The sequence below is a fragment of the Hipposideros armiger genome, unplaced genomic scaffold (genome assembly GCF_001890085.2).
Source record: "Hipposideros armiger isolate ML-2016 unplaced genomic scaffold, ASM189008v1 scaffold_465, whole genome shotgun sequence".
In the NCBI taxonomy this organism is placed as follows: Eukaryota; Metazoa; Chordata; class Mammalia; order Chiroptera; family Hipposideridae; genus Hipposideros; species Hipposideros armiger.
The window spans coordinates 563,788-583,125 of record NW_017731815.1 but is presented as its reverse complement, the minus strand read 5'-3'; the positions used below and the strand labels follow the sequence as shown (position 1 = coordinate 583,125).

At 37.5% G+C, this 19,338-nt stretch overlaps 1 protein-coding gene across 1 annotated transcript in view; it reads right to left on the bottom strand.

The window, feature by feature from the left end:
- Nucleotides 1-19,338, bottom strand: part of CDK14 (cyclin dependent kinase 14) — a 504,392-nt gene that overhangs the window by 277,196 nt on the left and 207,858 nt on the right. The window contains exon 7 of the mRNA XM_019666203.1: nucleotides 10,823-10,946. Within this exon, the coding sequence (XP_019521748.1) occupies nucleotides 10,823-10,946 (124 nt within the window). The remainder of the gene's footprint in view (nucleotides 1-10,822; nucleotides 10,947-19,338) is intronic.

Sequence of the window (19,338 nt, the reverse complement as noted above, 5' to 3'; positions counted from 1 at the left end):
GCTGTCATAGCCGTTGCTGACAAAATATTGGGCACTCATATTTTTATTGGAATGAAGGATGCATGGGTACAAAAGCACTTAATTTATGAATCGGCTAAGGAATCTACAGTCTACCATTATCTTAAATCATTCACGATTTACACACACCTTGTTTCAAAGATTACAAGTGTATTCCTTAATGTATGCCTATTTCTGGTTGTGTATTTTTCCTCTTGAGATTTAAAACCTGGTCAAATGAACTTTGATATCAAATCTAATTCCATAAAAACTGCCACATACATCTTAGGACACAAGTTATAATAGTCCTACATTGTTTTCTTATAAACTAATTGCACTGTTTTACAGAGCATCAAGCCTCTGAAGAATCTTAAAAATCAATATGCCATTTTTCATTTAGATTTCTGCATTACCTGATGAGGTAAGAGTAATTCCTAGAGCAAGATCTGCCCCTAAGAGGCTGCATGCATTGACACTGGACAGAAGGCATGCTCATTCTGTAGTGTTCAGGATTTACTCATTTCTTTATGAAAGTGTATGCTGAGGTGTAATTATGTTTTTCACTGAGACTGATTTTACTGGTGGCTCACAAAATTTTCTTAGTTCACAGGTCTCCCCCAGTGAAACATTTGGCAGAAGCGTTCAGTTGTTGTTTATGAGGAGAAAATGTATAATACCAGTAGATTCTTGGTTCATTATCAGGGTTCTGCCTCTTCAAAAATTAACATAAAGTATAATTTTATTCTCAAAGAATGACTACGGATCAATCTTAACATCTTTTATCGTAAGAATCATTCCCTTTTAAAGAATTATCCTTAGTCCCTTTGCCAGGGAAGCTAAACTGAATGGCACTGTGATAGAGATATTTTAAAATCTGAACTACAAACCACAGAAAGGATTTAACACTGATTTGTAGATAACTACTTTTAAAATCTTACCTTGAACAGTAATTTTAGTTTAAAATAGACAAATGACAAGTTCTAGAAAATATACAAGACAATGATTTAAAAGTCAGATCTTTTTTTTTTTTTAGCTGAGCCATCCTGCCACCTGTTCGCAGCTCAGCCGCAGCTCAGCTCGGGCCGGGCATCGAACCTGTGACCCTGTTGCTCAGAGCTCACACTCTTGAGTGAGCTCTTAACCAACTGAGCCACTCGGCCAGCCCCCCAAAAAAATCAGATCATTTTAAAAGTTCATTAGCCCCCGGGGCATCTCTGCATAACAATAACTGATATTCAAAATGGAGGCTGCGAGGCTGTAAGGAAAGCTCAGGCAGGATTGCAAGAACCACGTTTCCTTGCTTTACCACCATATGCTCAGCCATGAGCGGTGCTGGGTATATAGTCAAAATCTGCTCAATGAACTACTGAATAATATTCCAAATTGTATCCCTGTTCAAGAAAGCAAGAAAGTAGGTCAAACATTTTAGGGGGAAAAACAATCCATGTTAAAAATAAATAACATTTTGAACACTTAAACCCTGAACCCTAAAGGGTTAATAATAAACCTGACATTTATATGGATTGTCTAAAACCTGGCCTTGTCTGTAAATGATTTATACATATTAAATTATTTAATTCTTTAAACACTTTTGCGAGGTGCCCAGGATTATAATCATCCTCCTCCTTTTCAAACAAGTAAATTAAGGCACAGAAAATTTGAGTAACTCATCCCAGGACACAAGACGTGTCCACAAGAGAAGCAGGATTGCAATTCGGGCATCCTGGCTCCAGGATCTGCACCCTAACCATTTGGGGATTTTCACTTTATCTTATCTTTTCACGTTGGGTGTATTGGCTTCCATGTAAAAAGTGTTCTCTTTCAGGTGTAAATGTTTTTACTTAGTACTCCTGTTACAGACCCACCTGCCCTGGAGTTGTGTGCTGTTTATGTCCAGCCCGTGGAAAAGGTAAGATATGCACAAAGATTCCTCCCACTGGGAGGCATCATGGGCATTTTCCAGCTACTGCTCAGCACTGCTAAGTCCCAGGGGAACACCGTTGAAGCCAATTCAGCCTTCATCTGCCCACAAAGCTCCTCAATGCTTACATTTGTCACTGGAATATAATTAGAGAGGTGGTTCCTTCTAATTCATAAATTACTCAGGCTCCATTCCAACCAGGCTTCCTATAGGTCTGCTGTGAGAACTGCTCTTTACAGGGTTTCTTGCAGTTTCCTGAAGACACACGTCCTAGTTCCAGTGTTTAGGATTGAGTGACAGCTTGTATTACGGATCCCACCTTCATGACCAGGATCTTAGTGTTCAGCTGGCACACGTCATTAGACCAGCAGCGGTTGTTTTGACCTGAACATCAGGTTAGCGTTTCTCCCTTCTCACATGTGTGGGGCACTCAGACCACACATGTGCTAAATAAGGTATCAATAGTCTAGTAGTTAGGGTTCTACAGATGTTGGTAATATAATACTGTATTAATAGTAATTTAACACATCACTTACTAAATAAAGGCACAATGTTAACTACTTTCCATCTCTGGGCCAAAGTTATATTATTTTTGATCAGTGATCTTGATTACGCAGATCAAGGTTGTATTTATAGTATGTGATAAAATAAACATGGTCTGTTTTTCAGACATGTAGCTAAAATTCCTAAATCAGCAGAGAACATTAGTTCTCGTCTTTTGTTTTTTAATTTTCCAGTGCTTTTTTTTTCCATTAAAATAAAAAAGAGAGAAGTCCTAGCTTCTTATGTTTATCTAATATAACGGAAGAAATCATTCAAGGTGAGAAGGAAATTTTAAAGCATTAAATATGCACTATTTCAAAAGTAAACCAATATACATGGTATCAAAAAAACTTGGAGAACAAAAGAAGAAAGCAAACTAATATTGAACGGATATTATTAAAGTGAGAAAATAAAGGATCAAAATCACAAAATTTTCAAGTATGTCTAACTTTCAGGATTTATAGCATATCTCAGATTTCTCATAGTAGTGGTCAGTTTTTCTTGCTTCCAATAAAAATTTTAGAAAGCATGTGCTTTAGACTACAATAACTCACTGTCACCCAAGATTCTTAGGTGTACACCAGGTATACTGACGTACGGATCAGTAGAATCTGGTTTGGGCTGCATTTTAAAATGTGGCTTCTTGGAAGGTAAAAAGCAGGAGATGGAGGACGAGCCATAAAATAAGGGCATTAGTGATTGGCTAAACTCTAAGCAAACTTTTACACTTATCTATAGGTTAACAACAGTCCTGTTCAAGTGCAATCATTGTCGTTTTGAATACCATGTGAGCGTTACATAATTCTACAATTCACTAAGTGCTATTGTTGCTTTCATGACCTATATTTCTTCCACTCTGGTCATTACTGCCAGCAGTTAGGGAGCTAGTCATCCCATATGCAGATTCTTTTTCTAAGGATATATTGGTATATTTCAAATCATATCCTGCATCACTTCTCTGATTTGCTGCCAACAATTCTGCCCTCAGATTGTATAAGAAAAAAAAAATTTGCATACTAAAATCCTTTTGGCCAGAAGGTTTCCATCTACAGTAGAGAATAAGACATCAGCCCTATTTGGAGCAGTCTGTTCTGCATTTTAAGATGACTTGTTACTTCACATACATGATTTGGCTAAGAATGAACAAACGCTGTTTTGAATTTCCTCATTTCCATGGAGTTTGAAGTTGCCATTCTTAGCAATCATCCCCTATCCACATTGCTTCAATCTGTTTAATGGTGACTGAACAGAGATTTCTCATAGAATAGAATATGCATATTAGTTGCAGTTCATACATTTCCTTCTTGTTCCCATTTACAGCTTTAAAAAAATCCATATAGATGAGTTTTTTAGAGGATTTTTGGGGCAGTGAAATTCTTCTGTACAATATTGTAATGGCAAATAAATTACATGTCATTATAACTTATCAAAACCCATAGAATATACAACACCAAGACTGAACCCTGATGTAAACTATGGACATTAGGTGATAGTAACACGCCAGTGCAGGTTCATCAATTGTAATAAATGTACCACTCTCTTGGGGGGTGTTGATAACGGGGGGAGGCTAAGCATGCGTGGGTACAGGGGATATATAGGATTTAGCTATAGTTTCTGCTCAATTTTACTATGAAGCTAAAACTGCTCTTAAAAATAAAGTCCATTTAAAATGAGGGGAAAAAAACTCATATATGTCTCATGTTAACATATCTGGGAAAAGTTACATATAATTAAATGCCATCATCTCTCTGGAATGCAAGAAAACTTTTGAGGCGGTGAGTGGGGTATTAAACAAGATTTAAATAATGAAGCTAGGTGATGATTTCACGATCAGAGAGAAGACAATTTCCTTTTCAAGCGGGTACCACATGGTTAAAATAATGAGTCGGGGGAAATAACTTTATCTAGTTCGCATGTCAATCAAAATTATTTCTAACATGTAATCTTGATAACCTGATAAGATTTTAAGATACATTTTGATTTGGAGTTTTAATGAAGTCTTGAAAATTGGGGGAAAAAAACAGCCCTTCCTATGGTTCATATTGTATCATTAATTATTTAAAAAATATTCTTCAGTTTTCAGATCTATATAAAAGCAACTTCCTGAACTTTGCATTAAAACTGCTTATGCATTCAATTGTTCAAAGGGCCTTTGTAAAAGTAGAGTGATATTTTATTGGTGAAAAAAGATATTTTTGCTAAAAGATAATATTTTATAAAACAAAGATACATTAAAACTGAATTCTACAGGCCATAATGAATGCACTAAGTTATATCTAACCTTGAATTTATAACATTGGCTTCAATCGTGAATTTTATATGCTAATGACAACAAACTAGTTAAAGGTCTATACCTTGGGGACTAATGGGCTTTTATTCAGAGACTTGGTATTTATCAAGCTGACAGGCTCTTCTCTGCATCCGAAGGCAGTTGATTTCCTTATGTTTTCTGCTATTCCCTATGTGAATTCTGGGAGGCACATTACCAACAAACCCTGCACTCGCCATGGCCTCTGCAGAGTTACATCTCTGGTGTGTTCTGCAAATTAATCTAAAATGTGATTTACAATAATTTCCTTTCTCAAATCGAGACAAGGAACAGCCTGGAGTAAACTACCAACATTAGGAAGGTAATATTTTAGACCTCTTGGTGGGAAAGGGACCTGTGTAATTTTACTTGATTAAAACCACTGAGCTATTTAACTTGGTTCCCACATTAGTAAAGTCAGTGAAATAAGCCAAGACCTTAAATGCTTATATTATAGAATTGTCACTGTCTCTTTTTTTTTCAGGGGTAAATTTAACCCAGCTGTCTTTCCATACAGCAAGGCCATGACCCTTAAAAACAGCAGAGGAATGGCTGGGAAACGTGGATGACACCATCATCATCTTGCAAGAATTACAGGAAGCTGTAATTCTACAGACTCATCTATTTTGTTTCAATCTCATTTACATGGGAAAAATACCTTTACATTTTCATACTGTCATGCTGCAAATGAACATTAATTTCTCGGTAAATTTATTTATGCATTTACTTGTCACACTTCAATAATTTTCTTTTAATGTGATCTAATGCATATCCCAAAAGCACGGCTCTCATCTATTTGAACTTCCAAAAGCTAGAAAAAGAAATTAGACTCTAGGGAGGGATGGTATAGCACTGATTCCAAATTCAATGGACTGATATTTATCTACCAGAGGATATCTGGTTACTGGAAAATAAGTTAATGATTTCAGAAATGTACAACATAAAAAACCAGCACTGAAAAGGATCTTGGAAAGTATCGGTTCAATGTCCTTTTTTCAGTTGAGGAGCCTAAGGCTCCGAGGGGATAAATGACTTCTTGAAAGTCATAAGTGCGTTACAGACAGATTTTTTTGCTAATTTAATGCTCAACACACTTGGTTCTCAACAACAGTAGAATTAGACAATCATTTGAGGTCTTCAGAGCAGGAACTTCAAATCTTATACATCTTTTGTGCATGTTTCCATTCATTCAGTAATATTTATTTCTGTAGCGTGAGGTTACAAAAATAATAAATACCAAGCAGATATGCAGAGCCTACATGTAACAGCCTCAGAGCAATCCTGAGGCTCCAATGCTTAAATCATCTAATTCCACCTACCCTCTTGATGGTGACCAGCCAGGACAGCATTGATGAAGAGAAAATTAATTTGTAAACTGCTGGTTGGCCAGAGTACATCAAGCAGAAACTAGTAAATTCAGGTCAGTCTTAGTCTTCACACTAACACTCATTTTAGTCATGCATATTTTTTGTTCATTCAATCAATATTTACTGAGCACCTACTATGTGCTAAGTGTGGTTCTCGACATAGCACAGACAAGAATCGAGCAAAACAGGCAAAGACCCTGCCCTCATGGAACTTACAAGTATAGAAATAAAAAAAAAACACAAATAAACAAATGAACAAAATAATCTCTAAGTGCTACTGAAGAAGTGAAACTTGATGACAGTAATGGGAAATGTTCTGTTTTTGGAAAGGTGGCCTCTTTGAACAGGTGACATATGATCCATGATCTGTATGATGAGAAAATGGCTGACACAGTGAAGATGACCCCAGGCAAGGTGAAAAGCTACGTTTGGGTTTGGTTGTACTACACAAGAGCAAGAAGGGGCAAGGTGGTGAAGGCAGAGGCCGGATAAGGACTTAAAATACTTTGTCCTCAAAACTAATGTGAAGATAAACTCCTTTTTAGAAATGAGTCTGTGGCCGGCCGAGTGGCTCAGTTGGTTAAGAGCTCGCCCAAGAGTTTGAGCTCTGAGCAACAGCGGTTCGATGCCTGGCCTGAGCTGAGCTGCTGCTAAGCTGCCAATAGGTAGCAGGATGGCTCAGCTAAAAATAAATAAATAAATAAATAAATAATAATAATAATAACAATAATAATAATAGAAATGAGTCTGAATGCCTCTCCATAATTGTATTATTTTATTATATACAGGCAGGACCAACCTCTTCATGAAGAAAGTCCTAGTAACTATAAAACCTGTGGAATTTTCTCATTCAAAATGTGTATAGAAAATAAGGCTCAGGTGAGTACTTAAATATGACTTTGCTAACAAGGAAAAAAAATAGTTACAGCATTGTGGTCATCTGGAAATCAGAACTGCATTTTGTTTAAACTTGAATGGGTCTATAAATACGCTATTGTCTGTTTTACCTTGACCAGCAGGTAAAAATCCCCAAAGTACTAAGGTTAAATTCACTCATTACTATTGAATTAGTAATTCAAATGATAAAATATTCTAATGTGATGCATTTATTTTGGTACTAGTGCAATTTATTTCGATAGCATGGTGTTACGCTTGTTGTATATAGAAAACTGCATATATATATATATATATATATATATATATATATATAGTGCCCAAAAAATGTATATAAATGGACATTTTGGTCAACGCTGCTCAAGCAGTAGTTCGCCATAATCAGAGGTGTCTGGACGCTGATGGTGACCACTTTGAGCACCTCTTGTAATTGCAGAAGTCAAACATGACTTGTATTCATCTTTTGTTATTGGTATAATTGAGTATTACAATTGTAATAGTTTTTTCCTTTCTTAAAATAGGTATACATTGTGTGTAGCCAGCAGCCAGCGTGAGCGGCCAGCAGCCGCAGTGAGCGGCCGTCCAGAAGCCGGCGACTGATCTGCCTCGCCAGAGAAGAGCGCAATGATGGTGCCAACTTGGGCCAGTGAAGCAATGTCCTCCACAACTAGATTGAAGAACAAAACGACAGCAACTTGTCTGTTCCCCTTCCCCCAATTCCCCAGCACTGTTCCCATCCCCCCAATTCCCCAATAAAAATCTTTAAAAAAAAAAAATAGGTATACATTTTTTTTGGCACCGTGTATGTGTGTGTGTGTGTGTGTGTGTGTGTGTGTGTAAAGATCATCAATAATTTACTAGAAATTGGGCAGCTTTGTAAGATAACATATTTATGTGTATAAATATAAAGACCCTAGACCACTGAGATTGTAGGATATAGATCAAGCACCTGAGTTCCAGTTTTGCAACCACCTACCTGTGTGATCAAGCCCAGGCAAGATCCTAACCCTCTCTGAATCTCATGTCTCTCTCAAAAATATAGGTTACTACACCTTACTAGGTTGAAGAGACAATGAAACAAAAATATCTAAGTGTCTGACACACAGAATAAACTCAATAAATTTTAGTGTTTCTCCCTCCCCCACCCAAAGTATTTTTCTAATACAGGCAGTAGCATTTACAATATGGGAACAATAGTCATAGTGATTTGTCTATTTTAATCAAAATTTGATGGTATTTTTCACATAAGAGCACGAGGTAGGACAAATAAACTGTTTCTAAAGCTCTTCACACAGCAAACTCTGAATTAAGACCTAGTGTTTCTCATTGTTCTGCTGCCTGGAATCATCCCATTTTCACTGTCTAATTTCTCCGCAGCTTCCACTGTGTTTCCTTCATCTCAGGCACAAGCATGTGCCCAAGTGCAGTAAATCACAGTTAATTACATGTCTTAAATTAAAAGTCTAAAATAATGCACAATTAATTGGGGGAAATTGTCAGTTGGTGAATGAGTCTCGCTCATTACACTTCGTGCACAGGATGCGAGCCAAGTGTGCACTGGCAGGCAGGAAGCATCAGTCCCCGACACCGAGGGCAGGTGATGGCACAGCCTGCAGAGCGGTCTGCCTGAAGGACCACAGCTTTCAACACTCAGCACCGCAACTGCAGTACCACCCGCTTTCTCTACAAGGGCGTACAATGCAGGACTGTGCATAATGGTGAATAATTACAAAGCATGAGAATTTGAATTGATAAGGGGTTAAATAAAGAGACGAGGCTTTGGCCATGAAGGGAAAAATCTAAGCTGTTACAAATGGTTTTTTCAGTTTTGATAATATGAGAAAATGTTCAGAACATATTCTAATGTGAAAATGTCTTACAAGACAATATGTTTCATTTTTGTTGATTTATAATAGGTAGAAGAAGCAAGAAAAGAGAGAGAGGAGGAGGAAGGTACTGGAAAAACATACAACAAAAATGTTAGCAATTATCAATCCCTGAGTTGTTCATACTTTCTAAATTTTCTAAAAATCTTTCTAAGTTATTTAAAATTACATTTAAATTTATTTCTGAATCCAATTTTATAAATTGTCAGTTTTATAGATCCATAAGAATCTTTTAAGATGAACTTGTCTGTTATAATAAAAATGTCATCATAAAATTAAAAATAATCCCCAGTAAACACTTATATACAATCCTTCAATACCCTTGGCTATATAAACAAAATCAACTTTGCAAAAATGTATTTTAAAAATATACAAGAAGACCATGTTCAAAACACTAATTTATTCCAACATATACTTTATAATATTAACACACCAGAAGAAAATCATTATAAATCCTTATTAATTTACTGATACTGACAAACTACAAATATGTTCACAGCATATCCAATAACCTTGAATTTGAAGAAATGCAAATCTCTTCTCCTCCACCTAGTCTCCCATTTTTTTCTACCCAGTAATAGAAAAATTTTACATCTATCTACCTAGTATTGTCCTGATGCTACAATCTGCAAGAAACACCACACACACACACACACACACACACACACACACACACACACACACAGTTTCATCATTTTTACCAAACTAGATGAGAATAAATGACAAAGTTTTGCAAAATACAAATGTTCACTTTTGTTGTAGTTCAAATTTAGAAGAAAAGAACATATAACATCCAACAGAGTAGATTCATTCAAAGGTATTGAACAGTCTACTAACCTTGAAATAAGAAATAAACACTCCCTGCTCTCTCTTATTTATCGGGGGGGTCGGGAGGGGGGGTGATTGGAGTGGGAAAAGATCATTATGTTTCAGCAAAACCCCATATCTCAACCTCAGGTGTCTCTATGTCCCAAGGGTAATATTTCCATTCCACTCTTAATGGAACAAATTTCTAATCAGAATATGTATTCAAAAATAATTGAGGCAATGCGATGTCAACACATCATGCTGCCACCAGCATTCCCTGGTGCTAGGAGTCAACTCAGCACATGCTCCGCTGTGACAGAGAGACAAGGCAATGTATACATGTCAGAATTCAAGAAGGGACGGGGGGTAGCAAGGGTGGTACAGCCATTTGCTCCTCTCTGTGTGCTCAAAGACAGGGTTTCGAAGAAAGCTTCTAAGCTGAAAGAGGCCAACGCTAAAACTTTTAAGGAAGGAATGACTTAAAATGGGTCCAGACCAGGACCTCAACTTTTAAATCCAAATGTGTCTCCTTTTAGAAAATTATTGACAATTCTTCAAACAACAATCATTTCCAGAAAGGTGAACATTGCTCCTAGATGTTTAAATTATTAACACCTTACGACAACATATACTACTGAATATATTTTGTGATGCCCTGAAATAGTCCAGAGGCTTAAATTCAGGTTCCTTCAAGTTTGACAGTATATTGATAATTGTAGAAGCTAGGTGATGGGTAATGGGGGTTCATTATATTAGTCTTCTACTTTTGAATGTGTTTGACAGTTTCATAATAAAAAGTGGAAAAAAACAAACAGATTTCTTTCACTATATTTTATGCTCCAAATTTTACTGACTTTTCCTTTGGAAATATATGAGATGTGATTTATGCTGATGATTACTAAGACTATAACAAGCAGTCTAAAAGTTTTAAAAATCCACCAAGCATGATGTTGATAATAAAAAAAATTCCTTCATTCCTGAAAAAATTTTTTACCATGATCTATAACAATAGAAGTGCACCTAAATAAACGCAATGCCACCATCTGCCTGGCATTCTCACAGTGTGACAAAACAGACTGGTAATTAACTGCTTTCCTACCGAAATCTGCCAGCTTTAACTCCCCCGTGTCACTGATCAGAAGGTTCTGTGGTTTCAGGTCTCTGTGCAAAATATAACGCTGGTGGATGTAAGACAGCCCTCGCAGCAACTGAAATAAAAACAACTGAAAAAATAGGGAGACAAAAGTTAAAATCTGAACATAGATAAATGCCAGTTTCTACATACAGTCTGCCAAGTACTTGTATTTAGCGAAAATGGGTACCCATCTCTAACTTGCCTACCAAATTATTTAAAAGGGCTGTGCATAAAGGTGTGCATATCTCCCACTCATTAAAAAGTACATCTGAAAATTTCTAACAATTCATGTTAACCCAGAGTGATATGTCCCCAGCCAGAGAGATCCAAGCTGTGGTCTCTAAATTAAGCAAAATGTCAAGAATCAATTCCTTATATATTTGATTTCCTCAGGCTCAACTGATGTTTGAGACAGAGAAACAATCCATCCATAACATCATAAAAAGCAGAATATTTTTTACCAAGTTTATGTAAATGCATACATATTTAACTCCATGAAAACGTCATAAACATGGTGCCCAAGGATATCCCCATTAATATGTTTTAAGGAATGAAAAGATAAGATGATTTCACACAGTTAAAACAAAAACAGTCAAATGGTCCAATTAATACTATATTGTAATTATATTGCTTTTGCACATATGGCCACAGAGATTAGGCTGTGGCCTAAAGACAGACATGTACCTTCACTAATTACAGAGCAGACCCATCCTAAAGGGAAAGCAATCACAGAAAACAGAGAAATTAAGAACTCAGGAGTAATACTCTTGTTAAAAAAGTGACTGATGGCCTTCTCTGTTTAGTTTCATATTGGATCTATCAAATATTTCTATTTTGTGGCAAAAACAATGTGCTCCACTAGCCTTTCCAATATTCTTTATATGAAAGAGGGAATATTTTTTTAACCATTTACTTGCCAAAATAATCCTAATTGACATTGTTTTAAAAAAATCAATTTCCTAAAACAAAAATAAAAGCAAATGTTTTAAGTGCCTCTGCTGTTCTAGTCCAGGGGTTGGCAAACTGCGGCTCGCGAGCCACATGCGGCTCTTTGGGTACGTTCCATCTCAAAAGTTTGCCGACCCCTGGAAGAGCCACTCCTGTACCTCAAAGTTTTGTGAGACCTATAAAACAAATGAAATCACCATTATGTGAATAATATCCTTTAAACATTTTATAAATGAAACTATGATAGTTTTATTTTCATTTCCAATTTTACTTCAGAGCCACATGTAGGTACCCAAAGAGCTGCATGTGGCTCGCAAGCGGCAGTTTGCCGACCCCTGGCGGCTCTTCCATCTCAAAAGTTTGCCAATCCCTGTAATCTAGTCGATATAGTCAGCTAGTAACAAAATGTCATTTCAGGGACATATTAAACGACTTCGCTGTCCGAGATTCATTGTATAAGGATTCAAGAATATTCAAATGGAAAAGGATGGCAACCTCTTGAGGGTCCTGGAAGGTAGCACTGGTGGAATATTTTCCAACTAACTAGGGGGCTATAAAAGCCAAGTAAGCTGTTTACAGGGTAGGTACCTGGAAATAACCGTAAGATGAATTCATTTCAAAACCTTTGTATGTGATGATACTCATATGCTGAGCAGTCAAGGCCTACGGTCATTATTTCCAGAATCTAAGTATCACAAAGTAGAAGTCTGTTCTGTGTTAGCCTCGATTAAATTACTGGCTCAAGAACCTCCAGAAGCAAACGTTTCTCTGAGACTCGTCCTCTCGGTCCTTCCTGTGCGGCAGATGCAAAGACAACACCACCGCCAGCCGCGTCCAGCTACAGCCCCTGCATCCTGAAGCCTAATGCTTACTAAGGAAATCATATTCTTTCAGTTTAGACAGGGGAAAGAGTGAGCAAATAAGGCCACTTTGAGTTTTCAGGAGTTTTAAAATACTATATAATAAACACAAAGGCAGACCACATAACAAACTTAATTGGTGGGCACACGATGCAATATACAGATGACGTATTATAGAATGGTACACTGGAAACTTACGTAATGTTATAACCAATGTCACCCCAATAAATTTAATAAAGTAAATAAATAAAGTGATTTTGAAAAGACAGTTTGACATCTGCAAGGTGCTAACTGATGTTTGGGTGTCAGAGAGACTTCTCAGAATACGACTAACTGCTGCAATGCATTTATTTTAGTTTAACGCACAGACACCAAATGCCACTCTATGCATCGAATATGACCTCATTTAATTGCTGTCACAATTTTAATGAAGAAGGTACTTCTATCATCTCTGCATTAGCGAGGAGGGAACCGAGCACAGTTTCTCAAAGTCACACAGCAGAGCAAGGACTCAGACCCAGGCAGTTTGGCTCCAACGTCCATGCCCTTCACCACTGCACTGTAGGAGTCTTGGCCAGAAATACAGTAGGCACAATGTTGATACGGAAGCAGCTTCACAGAATGAAGTCTAGGCACTTAAGATGAGGGCGTTCAAGGCCACTGAGCAGAGTCCTGATTCCAGCTGAGTGCTCTGGCGTCATCACTCCCCATTCCCCGACTCCAGGCAATCTCACCGACCCCCCCACTCAGAGCATACTGCTGTTCAACACCATGCCCCTGCTCCTGACCCTCCTCTGAGGGAAAAGCCCTCTCTCCCCTTTGCCTGCTGATCTCCATGTGTATCTTAGTTATTTCCTCAAGAGTCTCCCCACCCTGGGGTATTCCTTGACTGCCCCCAAGGCCTTCACTCCCTCTGCAGGTCTTCACGAGCTGCTCCTCCTCAGAGCTCCTGCAGCAGCCTCTGCAGACGCCGATGGCACAAGGCATCATCCCACTTCCCACAGACAGTGTGCCCTCACCATCTTCTTAACCTGGGTACACAGCTGACACTCCTATACCAATAACATGATACCTGAACTGAATTTAGAGACATCTGGGTGAAGCAAATACAAAAATCACAGACAGAAAACAAGGAAATGGTATTCTCTAGAAGCTAAGGGTCAAAGTGGGTAGATCAGACAGTCAGAGGGCTCTTTTTTTAATACTAATTAGTGAAAATATATAATCCTAATGCTAATATAGAAGCTATTCAAATAGGGTATCACATTAAAGGAGATTATGAAAATCAGTGTTAAGAAAGGATGTAACGACACACTCCAATTACAGTTGTACACATGACAAGCTCAGCCCCAAACATGACAAATAGAGCCCCAACCAAACGTTTAGGTCTTTGAGCAATACACAAAGTTAACTAAGAGTGAATCCCTATTGAATGAATTCATCCAGAATTTATTAAGTGCCGACCCTGTGCCTGGTGCTGTCATATAAGAAGGATGCAAAGATGAATAGGATGTAAGATAGAGTCCCTGGACTCGAGGAACTCACAGTCCACTGGGTACAGGAGACACATATACAGATGACTGCCACTTAAATAGGCCTGCACTGTAGCAGCAACACAAATGGAGGGTACTGACGGCACAGACGTGGAAGGTTCTAACAACAACCAAAATATAGGATTGATCCTGCCTTTATCCAAAGACAAGCCTGGGGAAGAGGTGACTCATAGGGAACTTGTCACTTAAGAGGAAACTTAGTGGATCATTTACTAGGTGCACGAGTTGAAATGAGGTATTACCTGACAAACCTCTTGCGATTCTGAAGGGAAATAATTGAGGAAAACAAGCAAGCAGATCACTAGATAAATTAAGAAGAAAAATATTAAACAAATGAAGAGAACATATGAAACTGCAAATCTACCAATTCATCACCATGAAAGTATTGGTGGCAAGAGGACAACAGTAGACCTCACTGAAAATATTAGAAAATTTGGTGTTTTAGAAATAACATTTTAACGTGCTTAGCAAAAATATGCACTCTGGCTAGGGGTGGGAATGCTGTAATGAAGGGGCAGCCATGCTGAGTTAAGTAGAATGTCCTGTGGAATATTCTTTGGGAACGTTCTGAGAACTCAAGTCTTGGCGATCTCTTCCTTTAGACAAGCAGGCAAGCATCTAACTTTCTCATGTAAATGTTTGAGAAAGCCATTACACTTGATTGTTGTATGAATCAGCACACAAGATATACTTGATCTTTGTGAAAATCAAAGGACCCTGTGAGAACAAGGACCCCCAAAAAGGGGTCACATACAGAGAAAAAGTAATAATCATCTTTGATATTTGCTAATAAAACTTGGTAACCATCGATGGGATCTTAGGTCCCCAAAACAAAAGGGGGACTAATCCTAACTGAAGGCTCACTGTAGTTTCAAGCCTGTCTTAAGAACTTTTACATGTACCATTTAATCCTTTCCATCCATAATCCTATATTTTTCCTTTTCTATTGAAATGAGAAAACTAAAGCTCTCAATGCACAAGAAACTCACTCAAATCCATCCAACCATCACACAGTCCTTGTGAACTTTCCACTATACCTCATTATCCTAAAGGAGGTTGATGCTTAATAAATATAGTTATACGCCCAATATAATCAAAGTCCTTTTGTTAAGTGAACCCAAGTTTGCAAAATTCTCAATTAGCATCTTCTGTAATGAGTGCATGATTCTTGATTTTCTGTTTTTGCTATTTAAAATCCTCTGAGAAATGAACAACATGGCAGAAGACAGCTATTATCCTAGAGTTGCTAAATCAACATATTTGAGACTCTCTTCCAATTTTTTAACTATAGTAGCCATAAGATCTTCCTAAGAATACCTTCTCACCTCAGGATAGTCTATTCAACTTTATAAAAGGAGATTCCTCCAACTTCTTCAGGATGATCACTGAAGATTTATATTGTAGTTTGAGTATGTTCATTCTGTGCAATAAAAAGCCCAATGGGGAAATGTCTTACATAGCAATGATATGATGAATGGGGACACTTCTGCCAGCAGCATATCTATCTATAGCCCAGTTGTCTTGCTGTCCTCAGCAGGAAGCAGCTCAAATTCTCATTGCCATGGCATAGGCTTCGTAGGAATAGTCTTAATACTTCATCTATCCCCTTCTGCAACTCTTGAGACTTTAAGTAGGTCAAAAAAAATCAAGATAAGGCCTTTTCTCAAAACTTTCAGGGTAAGCTGATAAAATGTACACATTATTGGAATCATTACTCAGAAGAATTACTGGCATTTGCAGTCAGCAACAAGTTTTATCATCTACCCCGTTCCCTTTAAAGTCTAAAGACATTTGATCAGATGCTCTTTGTCTCAATGTTTAGAGTCATTAGGTCCCAGGAGTGGTCTGAAATGCATGCATTATTTAATCTATGTGGTTTCACTTAATATAAGACTAAGCATAGTAAAAATCTTGCAGATTTTCAAGGCATGGGTCAACTTCCTTTAAGGAATGTTCAGGGTCTCGTAGGGCTTACAGGAGGCTTACTAAACTATTAGCAATGGGCACAACGCCTTATGGCACACAATCAATTCTTACAAAACACTTCTTAAGCTCCTTTTCTGCCACCTGGGAAGCAAGCTTAACATCTCTATCTTTTAGGTTTCTCATCTTGCAAAACGATTGAGTCTTAGATGCCTTTAATAATCATTCATGTTGTAATAGTGTTATCATTCCATAATTTTATGAATAACAGAAATGGAAAGGATGCTACAAATCAAACAACTGTAATAAAACTGCCATTTAAGTGCTTACTATGATAGACATTATGCTTAGTGTTTTAGATTCATTTAGATAATTTAATCTTCTCAACACCTCTGCCAGACAGATATTATTATCCCTATTTCATAGATAAAGAAACAAAGATTCAGAGAAACTAAATGAATTGGCCGAAGGGACACATAGCAAGTAAGAGGTAGTGCTGGTCATTTGAACCCATTTTTGTCTGGCTCTGACACCCACAATTAAGAGTACTGCTTCTGCACTATTCGATTTTTTTTAAAAGAATGTGTACTGTTTGATCAAAGTAGTTACGCGTTGTGTGAACCCAGGCTAGAAAATGTGACACTGGCAAATAAAGCAAAGTTATTCATGGGGAATAAATACATCAAATAATATGCTCCATGTTTGACACGGTATTGTTTAAAAACCCACAGGCTACACAACATTAAATCGCCCAGGCATCAAACTCTCTAGAAATGAAAAATAATTATTAGAAACCTTGAGACCCCAAAATATCTAATGAATGTCAAAATATTTTATACTATGCATCAGATAATAGTTTTATTCCATTAGGTCTCCTTCAATTTTTAAAAGCCACAGAATGATTCATCATGATTCATTCCATTTAGTTGAGTTTCAAACTTGCAAATGCCTAATGCAAATATCAAATCCTAATTTGTAATACAACGTACACAATTCACACCCAGAGAGTTTCTATTTTACAAACATCATTGCAATTTTATGTGTTGAATTTTTTAAAAAGGATACTTAGAAGGTTATATACAAAGATATAAATGAGACAAAAATAAAACTCTAGATATTCAACATTAAGATATAATTTATGCATCCCTTTGGACATCCTTGACATTATTAGGTGTGCTACTGCGATGGTATAAGACACAAGTGTTCATGCCCAGGCATCAGGTCAGAGATGTGCCCCTTTTTTCCATGTACTATATAGACAGGTACAGCTCCTGGAAAATCTGAATAGCATGGGAAGTGTGTCATGCCACTTTTTGCCCTCTTTGAGTTCTTCCATTCAACTTTGTGCTTCAAGGTCCTGAGACACATCTCTAGATAATGTAACAACAATTTCATTTATATTATCTAAGATATTTGAATACTAATGCTCTATTCCTAAAGATGATAACTTTCTGGAAAGGAATAACTCAAAAAAAAAAAAAAAGAGAGAATTTTAGGTACTTAGGCACAAGCTCTTGAGGGTAAGCTCGTGTACACTTTCTGTGCTCCTTGAGCAAACCAGGTAAGGTGGCCTCCCGTTCTGCCCTTTCTTCCTGTGGATATCAACCAAGATGCTGTTCCGGGCACAGAGCCACCCACAGTGAGCAGGCAGATGGAAGCCATGGGAACCAGAGCTGAGATACTTACAAGGAGTCAAATAGGGGTTGTACGGCAGATCTGTGTTTTGCCAAGTTCCTTGAAAAAAGCTCTAATATAGCAAGTAGGTTTCCCAGTTATGAGGGTGTAGGATATATGATGTATAATGTATGATGAAGAAAGTGCGGGGGAGGTATGAAGATGAGGGTCTTATTTAATAAAGTTGGTTAGCAGCCTGAAATCAGTATTAGGAACATTCCCTAGCTCAGTAGAAACAAGATGATCAAACTTAAGCTACTGACTTTAATAGTTACCCAACATAATTTTCCCAGAGAGAAACTGAAACAGTTGTTTCAATGAATTCCAATAATATAACCTTAAAAGATGTCCTTGTCAAGCTTCTGTTTGTCAATACAGTTCAGAATTACACAACTGACCTGAGTGATACGCACTTTTTAGAACTAAAAAGAAATCGCATGAAATACAAATTTTTACTCAGCTTCATTTGTGAATCTACAAGTATGCTGCTCTCCCCCATCTACAGGCCATTCCTTTTGACACACAATGAAAAGGAATAAATAGAGCTAAAAGTGGTCGTACTGTCTACAGTAACATCTCAAACACTAACATGAATGGTCTTAGTACCAATTGATAAAGCTAATGTACTTTTTTTAAAAAAAGAGAGAAGCAGACTGTGATGCATCTTGAGTCTAAGAGTCTTGGGAAAGCTCACATGTGCAAGCTGTAACAAAGAAAAATAAATTTCAAATGGCATGCAGGAAACACTTTGAATGTGGATACATGTGATCAACACACCTCTCTCTATATCCTCTCAAAGAGGCCTCAAGTAACGGGAATTTTTTTTTATTAGTTTCAGGTGTACAAAACAATGCAATAGTTATACTTTTCACCCCCCACAAAGTGACAACCTCCTCTCCCCCCATCCACTGCCCCGGATATCATACATATCTATTACAATTCCATTAACTCCATTCGTCACACTATACTCCATATCCCGTGACTATATATATATATATATATATATATATATATATTACACATACAATATTATTCAATGTCAGCTTCAGGTGTACAGTGCAGTGGTCAGGCATCTACCCCATCCATGAAGTGGTTTCCCTAACAAGACATGTGTCCATCTGACACCCTACAAAATCTTTACATTATTAATTATATTCCCCAAACTGTCTTTCATATATCCCTGTGGCAATATTGTAGTTACCAATTAATGCTGTCTAAATCCCTTCCCCTTCTCCCTCATCCCCACCCCCTCTCATCTAGCAACCATCAGTTTTTCCTCTACATCTTTGAGACTATTTCTGTTTTCAAGTGATAGGAATTTACGCATTAATGAGAAACCACCTCTGAGATGTCCTGGCTAGTCATGTGAAGGGTATACCTGTCCAAACCAATCAGAAAACCCCTGGCAGTGTGTGCATGCTCTGTTACTCTCTCTCTGAATTCCCTTCTGGGTCCTCACATTTGTCTTGAAACCTGCAAACAAAGGGGTTAAATGCAGGATCTATCGTATACAGGAGTGAGG